General features: G+C 37.3%; 2 protein-coding genes across 10 annotated transcripts in view; one reads left to right on the top strand and one right to left on the bottom strand.

Annotated features, from left to right (window-relative positions):
* Positions 1-13150, bottom strand: part of ANGPTL1 (angiopoietin like 1) — a 21015-nt gene extending 7865 nt beyond the window's left edge. Inside the window, exons 1-3 of one of the 2 annotated variants that reach the window (XM_072419745.1) lie at positions 12949-13150; positions 11543-11709; positions 4874-5727 (exon numbers count right to left, since the gene is read on the bottom strand). In XM_072419745.1, coding sequence (XP_072275846.1) covers positions 4874-5696 — 823 coding nt within the window. In that variant the 5' untranslated portion in view covers positions 5697-5727; positions 11543-11709; positions 12949-13150. Of the gene's footprint in view, positions 1-4873; positions 5728-11542; positions 11798-12948 lie in introns of those variants that run through there. The other variant, XM_072419746.1, reaches the window with a different exon arrangement.
* Positions 1-17333, top strand: part of RALGPS2 (Ral GEF with PH domain and SH3 binding motif 2) — a 132994-nt gene that overhangs the window by 77633 nt on the left and 38028 nt on the right. The gene's annotated exons all lie outside the window — the stretch shown is intronic.

Below are 17333 nucleotides of genomic sequence, written 5' to 3' on the forward strand. Positions count from 1 at the left end.
CTAAGCGTTGCTTGCAAGATACCCATCACATCCCGGCTTCCCCTGCAGCCTGGCCAAGCAAAGGTGACCATTAACCGGAACGTGGAAAAGAAAACTAGAGAAAAGGTGGGGGCATCTATGACAGAACAGGGACAGGTGGTTATCCTCAGGGTTTTATTCCTCTTTACTTCCCAAGAACCATCACAATGCATGCAGATACATTGGCAGGTACTGTACATGTGTGTTTGTCTGCTGGTATAAATGTATATCATAAGACGGTATGGTACCTGCATGTTACCATTTTACATTTTTTTTAAAAATGATGTGAAAGAGCCTTAGTTCAACTCGATCCCATATGTATGTTATGTGCCAAAGCTATTGACACCAATTCTAAGCTACTAGGATATTAGCAGTAAAAACACAGACAGCTTGTGCTTCTATTCCTTTGTATGCTGAGATTATCATAGCTTAACTTTTCACATACAGTAATACGGTATTAAAAATAAACCGTAATAAGTCCTATCATCACTCGAGTCATGAAGTGTGATTGAACAAAAAAGTTTAAATCATTAAGGTGTAATAACTGAGGTGGTGTTTAACATTCACCCATACTCAATAATAGAATTGTATTATAGTCTGCATGTGTACATCTGTCTGCAATCTTTTGTTACATGTTAAACTGTTGCAGCCCAAACTGCATCTTGATAGATTTTGACTTCCTGTACGGAAGCTTCCTTGTCCAGTTCCTTTAGAACAAAGCCAAGGCACGCATCACATAAACAGGCTGCCTAAGGAAGGAGTTGGCATGAAGTGTCTCAGACAGATCATATTCTTCCTTAATAGGGCATGACGATTAAAAAGAATGTGACATCATATTACGTAGTACTTTTTTTTTTTTTTTTTTTTTAAGTACAAAATAGGCACTGTTAGCACTCCTTATAGGTTTGGCAGCAGGAAAGTGCAATTATTCAGGTCTGTATGTGCAATCCTAATTTATGGACAGCTGAGAAGTTTCAGGAAAGGGACAACTGGGAGCTATAAGATGAGAATAAAATAATGTGTTGGAAAAGAAACAAATGTATGTCCTCACTAGTCTGCATAACTCCAGGTGTTTCTGCCAAAGAATATATCGTTCTCTGATGTTAGGAATTACAGGATTTTGTTTAGTAGTCGTCATGCTCCTTAGTTTCATGTCTTTTTAGGATAAATAAAACCATTAGAATCTTGTGACAAAGTAATAGGACACTTTGTTATATAACACCACCCAATGTTCTTTTCTGCAAATGTGGCTAGCACAAGATCTTAAAGTAAATGTGTCTTAAATTCCAAGTGGGAGGTTTGAAAGGGAACGGGGATATGCTAGTCTTTTAAAGGAAAAGTCAAGATATGTATATACCTATCATTAAAGAGGAATAAACCCTTTTACACTTACCTGTCCCTGTTCCGTCGCCACCATCTTCGTTCTTCTTTTATTTTTTTGTTTCGATCTTTGCCTACCCTGGCTAGGGTGACTTAGTTCATTCAGTCCTACCAACTGCAGCGTAAGCCGGGATGCACTGCAGCTACTAACAGCTGAAGATAGGGGTCTGGCAGGTGAATGTTTTATGGCAGAATAGAAATTGTCCCTCTCTGCAATAATGCCTCCTTGGTCACAACATTTTAAAATAGAACTTTAAAATTAAAAAAACTAAAAGCTGGTTGGTTACAAATGTATGTGGAAGTCACAGCCTCTTTTACTTAGATGTTTTCGGTGGAAAAGATGATGTAGGGAATTATATACAATTTTAATTTCCATAGTATTTTAATGATGTGTTCTTGTAGTTCTTACTTCTTAGCCATTTATCTCTACTAATTTCTGGTCCAGCTTTACAGCTTCTTTTATCACTTCTCTGTCTCCAGTCAATGGGGATTATAAAACTGAAGATGCTTTGTCCTGTATGCAGGCAGGTGATTAAAGATGTTGAAAAGCAGAACCATAAACATCAGAACCATCACCAGACTGTGTTTATCATGAGTCTGGACAAACAGAAATAATAATCCTTTGACCCGTAAAAAAAATTTTTTGTTACTTTAGCATACCAGGAATGTAACTTTTACTTCTGTACAGAGCTGGGCCATAACCTTTCCTTACAGGTGTCAGTGTATGATGGATCACATTTATTAAGAAATATTCCACAAAGATAAATTGTACTTTAGAAAATGGCATTGTAAATGTTTTCTTAAAAATACTTTCCACGTCTGAGGAATAATAATAAAGAAACAATTTCCTGGTTTACTTGGGTTTATCATTTTCAGTTTGTTTATGTTGTACTGAAATCATCCTGAAATGTGACTCGGTAAACTAACTTTGAGCTCACTTATCTAGGCCTGTCAGTTTTGCACATTGCTCACGCTTTTGTGGGAGTGGGGTCAAATGTAAACCCAATGTTGATACTGTTATAGTGTGACAGCATTGGGTCCACTCTTTACCATAACAAGTGTACGGTGTACGGTGTTTTTCTTTTTCTAAAAGACATGAAAATGTCTGACTGAACACCGTTTAATGCCATTCGGTAAATAATATGTAAAAACATAATTGCAGTTATGAAAGCAAGTTCCTATGATTAAGGCCATGGTTGGCAATGATATAGGAAAGTAGTGATAGTGACTGGGACGGGGTCATGGGGAACAATTGTTATTAGAGTTTGAAAGCTCAACAATTTAATTTTCACTCCCTTTGGTCTTCTATATACATTATACCATTACATACTGTATACTATTGAAAGTGTTTTGTTATACAGTTAGGTCCATAAATATTTGGACAGGGACAATTTTTTTCTAATTTTGGTTCTGTACATTACCACAATTAATTTTAAATGAAACAACTCAGATACAGTTGTACTGCAGACTTTTAGCTTTAATCTCAGTTCACCAGTGCTTTGTTTCTTTCTCTTGATATATCAAACAGTAGATTTTGCCACTCCTAATATTGTACCAATTTCTCAGATGGGTTTTTTTCTGTTTTTGCAGCTTAAAGATGGCTTGTTTCACATGGAGAGCTCCTTTCACTTCATGTTGTCTATTCACAGCAAAATCTTCCACATACAAATCTGCAGTTCAACTGCATCTGAGTTGTTTATTTTTAAAATTAATTGTGGTAATGTACAGAACCAAAATTATAAAAATGTTATCTGTCCAAATATTTATGGACCTAACTGTACATATATGAAACATGTACTTCGTCCTGAAAATAGTTTATAGTATTTTGTTACTTGCAAACCTCTGACAAAGCTGGTATTTTATAAAGACTTGTTTGTTTATAGTGTGCCTTGTTTAATGCATTAAAACTGTCAGAATTTGTAGATAAAGCAGCTGGAGTGCCATAAACTCCCAATTCTGCACAAAAGTTAACAGAGGTCAGACTATTTACCTTACTCTGGAAGGAAAGTTGTTTTGAAGAGAGCTGATCAGTACTAATGTACTTTTTTGTTTAAACCATTTAAACAGCATTAAAAGTCTATAAAGAGATGTTCATCAACACTTCTTAATGTTTTTAGATGATGCTTTTGAAAAACTATATATACATCCCTAGGTATTTATAGATTCTAGGAATTTACATATTTTGATAATTCACAATGAATCAGTCATCCGCAGATTACACCATACACCATACTGTCCCCTGGAGAGACATTTTTACCATTATACTGGTGTGTACATTGTCTCCCTAAATGTTTCAATACTCTGCATATTGGTTTACATTTCCATCATTCCTGCTTTGGTTTCTGTCATTGTGGCTCCACTATACTTTCCTAAGCTTTTAGGTCAAGGCAACTGGACAAACATGCTGTTAGGATAATTGCTTGTTTTATATTCACATGTATCGCCGATTCTCACTCTGTTTTCCCTCATTTCATTAGTACCACACATCATTCTCCAGGGGTGACATGTTTGGCGGGATAATACTGCAAATGTTCCAAAGCTTTATTGAATACAAAAAATAAGTGCAGTGATGTGACCTGAGCTTTGTTAATGTTTTGTATTTGTGTCCTTTGTGCCTAAAAAGAAACTGCAGGTTTTGATTGATTCTATAGAGAAGCTAAACCTACTTGGGCCTTATTTATTTAGTGTCTGGAGTCTGTAATACCATATGTCTGTAAAATCATATGTTTTCAGATTTAATTTCAACTGCTAGGTTTGAAGTGCAGATTTATGTTTAAAGTAAACTTGTCTCTTGGTCCCAGAAAGTAAATTTTCAAAAAGTACTAGTTTATTTTTTAATAACTAATTGCATATAACTAGACCCCTACACCCTGTTGCAGCGCTCGGAACTGGTAATAGGTCTTTAAGACATCATGCTGTACATTTTAGGGCTAAGTGCCCTGGTACATCCAAAGCCATAAGCCTGAGTTTTCCATGAAGCCTGTGATAGATTGATCCACACACTGAAGGATCAGAGAATTACCTTCCAGGCACATACTTTGGTTTTTTTGCTTCTATTTCCATCTTTGGATTGGTATCGGCAAAAAACTCCTCCCTAATCTGCCTTATAGTATCACAATTGTCTGTAATATCACATGGTTTTCACTCAAATGGCCAAAAAATTTGTGGTGAAAAAGAAAAGGTAAGTTGATTAGGTAACAATGACTCACACGCTCCCTTACTAATTTTTGGTGTTCGGTTGAATAGGAATGTGTTAATGCCTACTGACCATATATGTATTGAGAGCGGTGTGAGTAGCTTTTGTGGTTAGGAATATTTTGTTGAGTTGGCACCTAATAAATAACCACCAGAAGGTTTCCAACACTACAAGTCTTAACTGCAGTTCCTGTGTGTGTATATTTGTATGTAGGGGTCTGTCAAATTTTCTTACAGTGTCAGTAAATCAAACTTCTTTGTATAAAACCATAAAGATTACCTTCATTGATTACGGTTACTGGAGGTATGCGAAATGGACTCGCTGTTGGTGCTGGAGCTTGCGGTGGCTGTCGGCTGTCCCTGGCCCTGGGGAATCCAGTGTCCCTTTGGATTTCATTTCCACCACCTAGTCCAGGGGTGTACTGTTGACTGTTTGGAATGTGCTGTGGCACTACCTGTACTAAAGGTGGTGACCCCTGGCTATCTCTCCTGGAGAAGACCCTCAGGCACTGGTCTTCCAAAAGTGTTATTAATGCTGACTGGTTGTTGACCAGATCAACGAGGGAGGCATATTTTATTTCCAGCTCTTTGTATCGTGTAGCTGCTCGCAGCATTTCAGCAGTTACATTGAGGATCTTGTTTTCCAGCTGAGCAATTTCAAGGGAATTATCTCTTTTGCGGATAATCTCATGTAGGAGCTGCATATAAAGCTGTGTCACCCGGGAGTTCATGTTACGGCTCTCTTTTCTCAGCAGCTTTACCTCACTAACAATGTTCCCATCAACATCCACTAGAACTTGTAGCATCTCCATATCTCGCTTCTGCTTGGAAAGGGAGTCTTTAAGGTTTTCCAAGTCCATCCTAGTCACCTGCTCTTTATTTTGCCCAGGACCTTTGGTACTGACGCATATTGGCCCAGTGATTTTTTGCTGGGGTACCATGAATGTGTAGCCGCATCTTTTTCCATCATTATCTGCATAGTCTGTAGATCGTGCAAGTCTTTTTGAAGTTCCTCTATGGCTCTCTGTTATGCTTTTTGCACAGTGTCCTGCGGTAAACAGAAATAGTAGTAATACCCCTAATGTCCACAAGGTGCTGTCCATCTTAACCCGGCAGAGATTGGTTTCGAGGCAACTGAAACAGATAAGGTAAAATTAGTTTTGGCAGTCATAATTCCCTATAGTAAATGCAGACCACTTACATGTTTATTTTCAAAGCTTTAAAATAAAATGATGGCCAGACTAAAAAAATCACATCTGTGATGCAGCCTACCTGTACCAGTAACGCTGGCTTTAGTCAGGTAGTTGAAAACCAAGCTGTTAACCACTGTCAGTTCATTTTCAACCCCTGAGCAACTCAGCAAAATTTTGGCAGATGGACACCAATCAGCCAGGTAAGAATACTTATTGCAAAAAAGACATCCTCTGTACCTTTCTGCAATAAGGACTTGCCCAATGCCAGATTATTAAATGGAATTTTAAAAATGTTAGATTTACTTTCAATGACTGATCAGGCTAACCTTGAGAAATTTGATGAACGTCCTCTAATAATGCTGAAAGTAGCAACCTGCAAAAAGTGTAGATTTGTTTTTCAGTTGATCACCACTTTCATAAAAGGGGTAAGCAGAAATCTGGCATTATTTCTATATGAATACATAGAAAAATATTTTCCCTCTTACTTTAAATGCATAACACCTTATTCCACTAAATGTGATGAATTTGGCCTGTCTGCTGCTCTTCTCACCATAGAGAGCTTTAAACTGAAGGTTACGTATTGTACATAAAAGAGTGTAAGTGTAGGGATGCAGATGTTTGGCTCGTCACTTCCCCTCTACATCTATCTTACCTGGGCTTATGGACTGAAAGCTGTTCAGAGTGTCAGACGGCCATTGAAAAATATGCTGCAGAGAGAATAAATATCTGGATCCCCATGCACTAAGTTCTGGATAAACTCTTGGCAGTAGACAAGGGGTCGTCATTTTTATAGCTGTAAACATCTGTGAGTCTGAGACGCACACCAGCACTGCCTCTTGATTGCTCCTGAATTTTGCAGCACACTTTGCTTGTATTGTTTGGCTGGAGCTCTGACTCTAGACATGGGAGAGCAGTCTGCTTCTTTCTTTTTGCCAACATGTTTCACAAAAAGACATTCTCTGGAGTATTAAGTCATCAATTCCAAATTTAATATATAAACAGGAATGTGCTATGCAGGTACAACAGGCTTGAAAACAAGATCTGTTTCTTAAACATTCATTTTTTATGTGTATTGTGTACTGAACACATAGTTGCATATTGTTTTGAGCCTAGATATACAAGGGGTTTTTGCCTTCTCCCTTTTTCGTATTCTTGCAAGTGCAAGATTACTCAGATATAATATTTTTCTGTTGAAAAATAATAGTAAATCTATAATATTGTATACCCATGTATCTGTCTTCTACTCTAAATATATCTTATTGATGTCAGTTATGAGACCTGCTATAAAATAAATGGCTTTAATAGATTATCTTATGATGTATTAGGAATACACAATGTAGTTAAAAAGAAAACACCTGGCAGCATCAGATGGCACTGGTGTACACACAGCTGTTTAGAAGTCTGCCAGCAGATAACATATGGCAGGGATGATGTATTCTGAGCTACAAACTATAATTACTTTTTTATATCTTGTTTTAAAATGTTAATTTGGTTGTTTTGCAATACAGCATTCTTATTACACAACTTACTATCCCGTGTGCTTAATATAAACTGTCGGGTCTTTACCATTATTATTGACCTCTGTTTTTATAGGACCAAGAAGCGTATCAATTTCAAGGAGTTTTACAAGCTACAAATATTTTACTTACAGCTGAATAACCAAACGAAGAGACTTGAAGCTTCAAACATATGTATTTCTCATTTTTAACACACCTAAACATTCTTTCCCATATGAATGGTTTTAGATTCCTTGGTTAGCGTGACAGTGTGCATATAAATATGATTTTGTACTTGCCCCCTTTTCTTCAGTTTTGCTGTACATTTTCCCTTACAAGATGTAGGCTTTGCATTTTTCATCATACACGTAATTTCCTGCCTCTTTTTGCACCACAAGCACATACTAAAACTGATTTATATGCATCTCAATTTAAGCAACCATTATTGCAGAGGTGGATTATGGGTTTGTTTCTTTGATGTGAACCCAGCTCAGCATCTGTTTCCATTGTATTCACCCCAGCTATCTTTGCTCAGAGTTTCTCCTTCCCTGTGTTATAGTAACTTCTTAACCTGGATTCATTCTCAGAAAGTGAGAATTCTATAGAAAGTGCTGGATATGCACAAAACAAGTGAAAACACCTTGGTTTCATTTAGTCTTACTGCATATTACCATTTCTATTGCTTTCATATGACATAAAGATTACTTTACCAGGTTACACTGTCATGGTGTAGCAGCATGGGTACTCCGCAGACCTGGGGATTTTCAACCTTTCCTACCTTTGCCAGGTTCTATTAGTAAGAACACTCGGGCCCTGAGTCAGTAAGCATTGACTAGATAAAGGAATCACAACCTGCCTGTTTGAGACTTCATTCCTATAGTGGTTTATTCTTCCACCTGTGCAAGGGTTAGGCCTGCTTAGAAAATTTTATATAAGTCATTTAAAGTTTATACATATTCTGTATTCATTACCTTTAAGGTCTGTTAAAAGCAGCTGTGATTGTTTGGAAAGCATCCATATATATTTAGGGGTTATAGCTATTACATTCAGTAAATATTGGTTGTAATAATATGGTCTATTTCAGATTAGCCTGAGCACTTTTATTCTCATTTCCTATGGAGAAGCAATGATAATGTAATCTTTAGTAACCTTTCCTAAGCACAGCTGCAGAATTTGCAGTTGTTTTTTTAATAATTTCTGTCTAACCTATTTCTCTTTTGACCAGAAACTGATTTTTAAATCAATTTCTTGCTGCTGTTTAAAAAAAAGAAAAAAAAGCTGCAGTGATTCTTTATTATGCTTATATGTTGTAGAGCTTGTGCTTTGTGTTTTATGCATAGTAAAGTAAGGTATTATGTAATAACATTGTATGAAAAGGTGAATATGGGAATTTTGGTACATCCCAATACATTCTGTTGATTCAGGGTCAGAAGGGAGGCTCTCTTATCATGTGCACTACACTAGGTCATTGGTTTTCAAACACTTTTATCTGAACACCCTTGGTGTGCTTTAAGTGTAAAGGGTCCCCTAAAAAATGCACTCCTGGTTACTCATAAAACAACCTCCACTGCAAATTTAGAGTAATGTCACACTGTGCTGATAGGAGACTAGCTACCAGGGACATGCACAGCCTTACAGACATCATTTCTTCCACAAAATATATTTTAATCAATGTGCTCTTAGGCTCATTGAAAGACATATTACAACATCCACACAGGTATTTTAGAAAACTCGCCCCACCTCCCCTACTGCTCACCTTCGAACCAACCATTCACTGCTAATCACCTATGTACCCCCTGCACTTCTCCAATGCATACCTTTGCACCATTTCTCCACCATTGATTACCACTGCAGCGTTGGAGCCTTCCTCCAGAGTGGGAGCAATGGCAACCTACACCAAATACAGTAGAACCTTGGTTATCCGGCACCCACGGGAATGGACGTTTCCAGATAAGTGTAGTTTCCGGGTTAACTGAATGTTACTCTGAAACTGAGGTTTCTCGGCCATTCACCACTAGACTTAAATGGGGAGACTTGTCCCCATTCACCCCTAGTGCTGAATGGCTGAGAAAAGGGAAACCCAGATGACTCTTGAGCCGTCATCAGGATTTCCCTTTCCTCAGCCAATCACAGAGCAGAGAAATCAGCGGGGCTATGTTCTGCTCTCCTGACAGCTTCACTGCCCTGATTGCTCCGCTAGGGCTGCAGGAGCAATGAAAAAAGCAGAGCTTTCGGGTGCTGGTTATTTCAGTTTTCTGGTTATCTGAGTTCCGAATACCCGGTGTTCTACTGTAGTTTAAAAAGCATCGGCCCAATGTTTATCTGCCATATGCACATGTGCAAACTCCTATATACTGCCTATAGGATGCCAGGGATCCAGAACATACCTTGGCTAATAGAAAACAATAAAAGGCCAGGGATGAGCAGTGTCCGTTTACCACAGACAGATCTGTTAAACAGTTAGAATTGTGTTTACATTTTTTAAACTATCTTTCCTGCCATAGAACTTCTTTCAACTCTTTTGAAACACCACCCCTTACCACAAGCCAGCATTTGTATTTCATTATGAAGTTACTTTGCTATCCATTTGCTACAGCTTAAGTTGACTTTCAGGTGTCCTGGCAGATTTTAATTCTAACTTTTAAAAAGAAAAATTTTGGATCTGTTAAATAAACCAATGTGGTTTTCTGTCAATGATGACAGCTCCACTTAAAAATATTATGTTTAAGCTGGTTATGTAAAGTGTCACTTGGACGTGACAAGTATAAAGGGTTCATGTAGTCCAAGCAATGACTGACAGGTGGCACAGCAGAGGCTGCTCTTTGTGACCACCATAGCAGTAACAGAAGCACTCTGTTTGTGTAAACCTACAGGGAATCGGATTGTTTCTAATACACATGCAAGGGAATTCCTAAATAGACAGATCACACTATAATACACTAGTATTTTTGTATTCTAGACTGTGACAGGATGTAAATGTTTTGCAACTAATCTGTTAATTCTATCATGAGAAGTTTAGTAATGCTTCACCTACTATCACAATTTACCTTTTACATGACTAAGTTGTTTGAATTAGAAGAAAACGTTCTGCTTTTAAGTAACCGCATATTATTTTGCCCCTTTCTTTAGCACATATACTTCTGTATCTGTATTAGTATTTGTAGTTTGTCATAATGTAAGTAAGTAATGTAACTAGGACTGAAATGAGAATGAATACATTTCCTTCCTTGCAAACTTTTTAAAGCTTATACAGTAAAGTACAGGCCTCTACAATTGCTTTTTAGTTGTGCAAATCAAGATAATTAGGATGTTTATAAAAATAAAAAGAAGCATTGGATTTTTAATAGTTGTGAAGATCCTAATCCTTGTACATAGGACAGTCAGCTGGTGATTATTCTGGTGCTATATACTGCAAGTCCCAGTATTCAAGTATTTCTGCAACAGCAGGTCTACAATCCTTAGCCATACCAAATATATTTCCAAGCATAGGTAGTTCATTACAATACAGACTTTGTAAACCTTAGAAACATTAAGAGAAGAACATTTTAGTTTGCAGCAGCTCAGGCTGCTATGATAGAAGAAAGCTGTACCATAAAAGATTCATTCACAAATGTAGAAAATAGGAATTCAGACAACACCTTTTCTTGGTTATTATAAGTTATTTAAAACACAAGCTTTCTGGATGACTTAAATATTTTTTCTGGATTTATGCAATTCTTAAAATTGTTCAGAAATCCACGTTTTATATACCAAGATATACAAGAAGGGAGACCAACCTTGTTTTTTCTGGATGTACTTTGGTAATATCTATAAATTATCTAAAGGTAATATCTATAGTAAGATAGGGATGGAGATCAAAGTTTGGATGTGTATAGGTAGTAAATAACACAAAGATCAGAAGTACTCGCTTTTTATGAAAAGTCCATACCAGATACACAAATATAAAATGATAGGATTGGTAACATTTTTCAATGAATACAAATTGGCACTACTTATTATAAAAATTCAATATGCATGTACACAACCCTAGATACTAATAACCTTACATATGTTTCATAGTCTCCCCAGTTCACATGCCTTCAGAATTCTTCTGTTACTGAGCTGTATTCTGGCAAAGTAGGCTCTTGCTGTCAGAGAACGGGTTAACAGCTTCCAGATGTGGTTGTGTGCTAAATATTCAAGGCATATTTCAAAGGACTTTCTTCTCCTTTTCTAAACATTTAGTGTTAAAAAGACCTAAAACAATTGCATGAGACAAACCTTTTCCGAGATAGCAGAGGTCTTTCTTGCCTTCTTGCTCTGTAGAGTAGTAGAAGAAAGGAGCTGAACAACTGAAGTTTAGATCAGAATTCTTCAGCTCTTGGTTGCATCTTGCTGCCCCTGTAAGTAGGAGAGTTTGAATGCGGAGTCTTCCAATGATGTCTCCCCTGCAGAGTTTCGGGAGAAAATGCAAAGCAGTTCATTACAGCTGGACTGCTGGTGCTGGAAAGAAGGGAATGCCTTTTCTGTCATAAGCTTTGGTAGCTCAGCCAGCTGGCATTCTTCAAGTATAAAGCACATGCAAACAACAAGTAAAAACGAAAATGTAATCTCCCTGTTATAAGCCTTTTGTTCATCAGTGGATTGCATACTAAAGTCTTCAGGTTGCCTGGAGTACTGAGAACCAAGGGACCTTCGAGATCCTCCTTGGCAAGTAGTTTTGGTTTATCATACAGAGTGCTTGGGATATTGAGTGGCACATCAGCATTTTATTGGGCTTTTATTAACTATAGTTTATTAACTATTTCCAACCCCCAAAGAGCCTTCGTTATATATAATATAAGCATATATTTTTATCTAAATGTACAAGTGCTTTCAACTTATTCTGATATTTGTGAGATAAATATATATTGGTGGCTTAAATTTGCCGGGATTATTTATTTATTTTTTTTATTTCAAACTTATATTACCAGTTATCTGGCATTAGTACAACTTTAAATTATTATTACCACTGACAAGTGGCATGCAATACTTTTTTTTTCAGTAACTTTTTCAGGAGAATCTTGCAAGGGTATAATCTGCTCTTCTGCTCTGGTCCAAGCAGTACTAACACAAAAAAGGTTTAGCAGAATGTTAAAAGATTAGTAAAGACAACAACCTGTAAAAAAAAAAAAAAAAAAACCCTAGTATATTAAAAGTTGGAAAGTTAGTCAGATAAGGGCTTTGTGAGATGGGAGAGGGGTTAGAAAAGAGTAGTGCAAATATAAAAAAAATATCACAGATGTTACTTAATTGTTGTTGCTTGCGCAGTGATAAAGTTGCAGTCGCCTATTTTCAATGACAAATAGTTGAGCACATGCCAAGGGTTGAATATTGTTGAATGCTTGGCAAACATAAAATAAAGCAAATTGCACAAATCAAAATGTGCAGTTGTTTGTGTGTAGTGTTGCAGCAGGTATGTGTTGCCCTTTTATCTAGTTGAGTTCTCCTTCTGAAAGCTCCCACACCATCCCATGGTCCTGCCGGCTCTCTGTACCAGGAACTCAGTACATGTGGCTGTAGTTAGGTCTGTGGTGGCTGAGCTTGATTCTACCAGTATTTGTTCATTACAGTCTTTCATTTACACCTATAGGTTTCCTGTAAAACTCATAAAATGTGCCTATGTAAATGAAAAACTATTGACTTACCTTGAGGCTGCTTTCTTTTGCCAGGACTGTGCGTTGATTTCGGTATGCTCGGTGTTCTGTACTTGTTTAGATAGGGAGGGATACAAGTCTTATGTAATGCGCTTCCTTATTGAGGTCCATGTAATCTGAGATTCTGACCATGCCCGGGTCTCTGTGGCTTTTTTCTTGTCTTTCTAAATGAAAGCCAAAAGTTAATAAATATCTAAATGTAGTTCTGAGCACAAAAACTTTCATTCAAATGAATTCTCTAATAATTCAAATGATCCTAAACCAGTTTGTGTGCAGCTAATGTATTTGCTGGCACGTTTATTACCTTGTAATAGTAACAGTGGCATAATCATAGTTCTGCCCATAGCCTTTGCAGAGTTTTGGGAGGGATTTGTCAAGCCCACCTACTAAAGACCGCCTGCAAAAAAGGGGGGGTTAAATACAAGACCAGCCACATTGCTCCATGAGAGGGAGAAACATTGTCTAGTCTTTATTACAGGGTCATTCTGGTTATTGCAGCATATGCCAGGGCCATAATCATACTGGAATACCGCTCAGAGCCAAAAGAAACACAAAGTTCATTAAGGTTCCACCTATCTATGTGTTAAGGCAATATTTGCATATCCCTTAAAAATAATCTCCCTCAAATGCTAGGAATTTTAACACATTTATACATTTATAGCCACTTGGGTGTTATATGAAGGTAGAGGGAAGGGAATTTTGGGAAACGTTCTCAAACCATCCAGTCAGCTTTAATTTTAAAGCCTACTCTTAATATAAAAGTATCATCTGGAATCTGGTTGCTCTGAGCAATACCTGCATCCCAAATACACACCCTGTTTAGCTGTCTGCTGTGGCTGGAAAGAGAATGTTGTGTGTGGCCCCAGTTATGACATTTGTAGTTAAGTGATGTTAAACTTTGTTGGCCTTAAAATTTTCCAGCAACCCATCTTCTATTCTTCGTATTCAGAGAGCTAATTTTACCATTTCTATTTCCATTATGAGCTTTGGGGCTGTCCGATGACCATAAAGCAATGTCTATTGCTATGAGGTAGAAAACAATGTGTACTAAAGAACTATAGCAAACTAATTCTGTTGAGGCATGTGAAGCATTTCATTGCATACTGTTTCTTCATCCTGTTATCTATAAATTGCCTATGAAAGTAATTACATTCAGGCAGGAGGTTTACAAAAAATTATTCTTCCTTCTGCATGCGCCACATTAACCTGAAGATAGCAGATTGCTTGTTTAATGACTTAACGATCAGATACAATTTAGCATGTATGAGAGAAAGAAAGGCTAGTGGTTTTTCATTCAAAACTGACTTGTGTATTATTTGAATACATAATACATATATATACAGTATTTCCCTCTGTTCTTTTAACTCACAGGACAGGGGTTTGGCATACTATACATAGTTTTTCTGGCAAATTATAAGTATTAGAGATAAAAAAAAATAAAATAAATTTAATTTTTGACCATATCGTGTCGCATAAGAATCCGATGCGTTTCGCCTCGATAGGCTTCTTCAGGGATAGGTTTAAAAGCGTACTAAACGGTCTGAGTGTATATACAAAAATGCACAGTATAAGAAATATATAACAATAATCTACAGTACACATTAGAAAATACCATAATTAATGCTAATCCTTTTTATCCACTAGTAGTTATTGATGTACAATCTGTTGATTTATCATCATATTTTACTTAGAATGTGTTGATAATACTAGTGTAGGGCAAAAGAGTATATAGTGCTGTTATTTACGGACCTGTCACTTGAATAGTAACTCATATTATTCACAGTGAAGATATTAATGCACAAATTGGATGTCATTATAACAGCTTGGGAAATTGATCATATTAAAAGAAGATTATAATCATTTAAGTGGTATTTACATAGCTCGACTAGTATATTCACGTCTCATAACCATGCTTGAAGTGTCTAGACAACTTTTGTTAGTTTTAAAAGACTGCCCCTTCCTAGTTGTTGCGCCCTGGCCACAGAACTTGCTACTGTTGACAAGCATTCATCCATCAAAGTTTGTTGGAGTTGAAGGATAGAGAAGAGCCTTCTCAAGTTCCTGTAAATAAGTGGTGTATTCCCATAAAAATACACTGCATATAAAATTGGGCATACGAGGGTTTAGGATACTATTGATTGCACCCAGTTAGGAAGCATAAGCGACTGTGAATCCCTTTTTACCTATTTTAGTGCAAATTAAAGCAGAAAAAGGTGGATGGGAGCAAGCCATCCCCCTCATAGGTAACTGTTTTACTACAGAGTATTCCTCCCTCCTTTTTCTACCTGACAGATGTTTTATCAGTTTTGTATTTTGCTAGTGCCATTCTCGATACTTGCACTGTACAGTAATGTGAGGCGGTACCTGCAAGTCAGTCAAGTTTCACAGGTATTCCAGAATCTCCAGAAAAATACATAAATATGCGTAGGACAAGCTAAAAGCATGCAGGAGATGGATCTTAAGACATGTAGAGCCACACAAGACTTTAGAAAGGCAACAACTCGGCAGCAGGATTGGTATCTATGTCTTTGTGTGAGGTGGAACAGGGGGAGTGCTGCCCGAGCCCTACAAGATGGCCTCTAGCGTGCTGCTTCTGTGCTTGTTTCTAACCAAACTGTGGGAGAGACCTGCGGCTTGATTTCCTGTAGTGGGACCTGTTCTCATAGCTTGGAATTAGGTAGCTTGATTGGCATTTGCCAGAGAATACCAAAATTGGCATGTTCACAATCGGTGCCCTGTTCTATGCCTAATATTAGATTAAACTGAAGAATCAACTAGGTTTTAAACTGACTAAATATGTTACAGATGCATTGAAACAAAATGACTTGCCTTTCATTTTTTTTTGCGGAGCAACCCATGTAGAGTAGTCTGTCCCATGTCAACAGCTGCAGGAAAACAGCAGTGTCTCTGAAGAGGTCTGATTGCCCCTGTGGAATCTTAATCAGACCTGAGCAAAAACTCAGCAAAGCTCATGCACCCTTTGGCTTTGACTTGGATAGACACATGTCCGACATCTGCATAATGATCACTGCTTACACACTGAGAGCAAAGGTTCTTCTCCAAAATATAAATTACTTCTAAAATTGCATTACCCTGATTGAGATTGCATTTAAATCTACATTAATAGATAAAACAGTGTAGTTCAATGGATTCAAATGTTTTAGGTCCAGAGTTGGTTTTGTCACTTATTGCCACTATTGCAATGATTTGGGGTCCTGCTCCCTGCAAAAAATAAGTTTCTATCACAATACTTCTCTTTTTTTCTATTTTTTTTCTATGAAGCTTTTTTTTTTTTTTTAATGTTTCCCAGTTAACTATGTGGTCCAAGCTTGATATCGTCTCTGTTCTCCTGTAATTGGTAAAAACACAACACAATGTTGTGTTTTTATAGGCTTCCCACACAAAGATTGTAATGGACATAAACACAGGGCTAAGCTTGTGGCTCTGCTGACATTCCTGGGGTTAGTAACAATATGGTGGTGCATAAATATATTTTCATAAGAGTAATTTGACATGCTGTGTAAGAAAGCTGCCAGAAACCACATCAAGCCCACACTGACCCACTATTGACCATAATACTTTACATACTGATCACTCTGATAACTCTTCACAAAGATTTTATCAATAGTTGCAGTATTTCTTTATCATTATTGTGTTGAAGCACACTGCTTAAACTGCATTCTTACATTCCTGAGTGCAGTATTTTTTATTTATTTTTTTTTGACAAGATGCTCAGTACAACACCTCGCTCTCTCACCAGTAACTATAAAGAGGAACACTTGAACAAACACTACATGTTTGGGAAAAACTTGAGGTTTTAAACAAAAATAATAGCTGGATCAATAGGGATTTAAATACATACACTGAAGCTACGTACACACGTTAAGTTTTTCTGTTGATTATCGGACGAGAATTTGGCATGTGTACAGCCTTCCGTGGATCTGTCATGGCGGATCCACAGATGATGAACGACGAGCGATCCTAATACAAGAGAAGGGGGAGAGTGCGCAGCAGGGTCCGCTCTGTCGTTCTCCCTCTACCTTCACCATAGAGCAGCGCGGTGCTGTATGTAGAGCACTCCTTCATGCATCGTTCCGTTCTTATCATTGGAAAGGATCATAAAAGATCCTTTTACAACGTCAAGAATTGCACGTGAGTACGCAGCTTAAGGGTGATATCTTTAAAACTATCCTATAACCTTTCCACATATTTTATATTCATAAACTATAAATTTGGCAAATCATTTATGACATCTCTTTTGTTCAGGGCAAAAGTTATTTCATCCATCAACATTCACAGACAGACATTTTAGATTTTATTGTCTATATCAGAATTCCAGTGGGTGACAGGTTTACATATAAGTTAACTGTGTCTTT

Source organism: Pyxicephalus adspersus, chromosome 8 (assembly GCF_032062135.1).
Source record: "Pyxicephalus adspersus chromosome 8, UCB_Pads_2.0, whole genome shotgun sequence".
In the NCBI taxonomy this organism is placed as follows: Eukaryota; Metazoa; Chordata; class Amphibia; order Anura; family Pyxicephalidae; genus Pyxicephalus; species Pyxicephalus adspersus.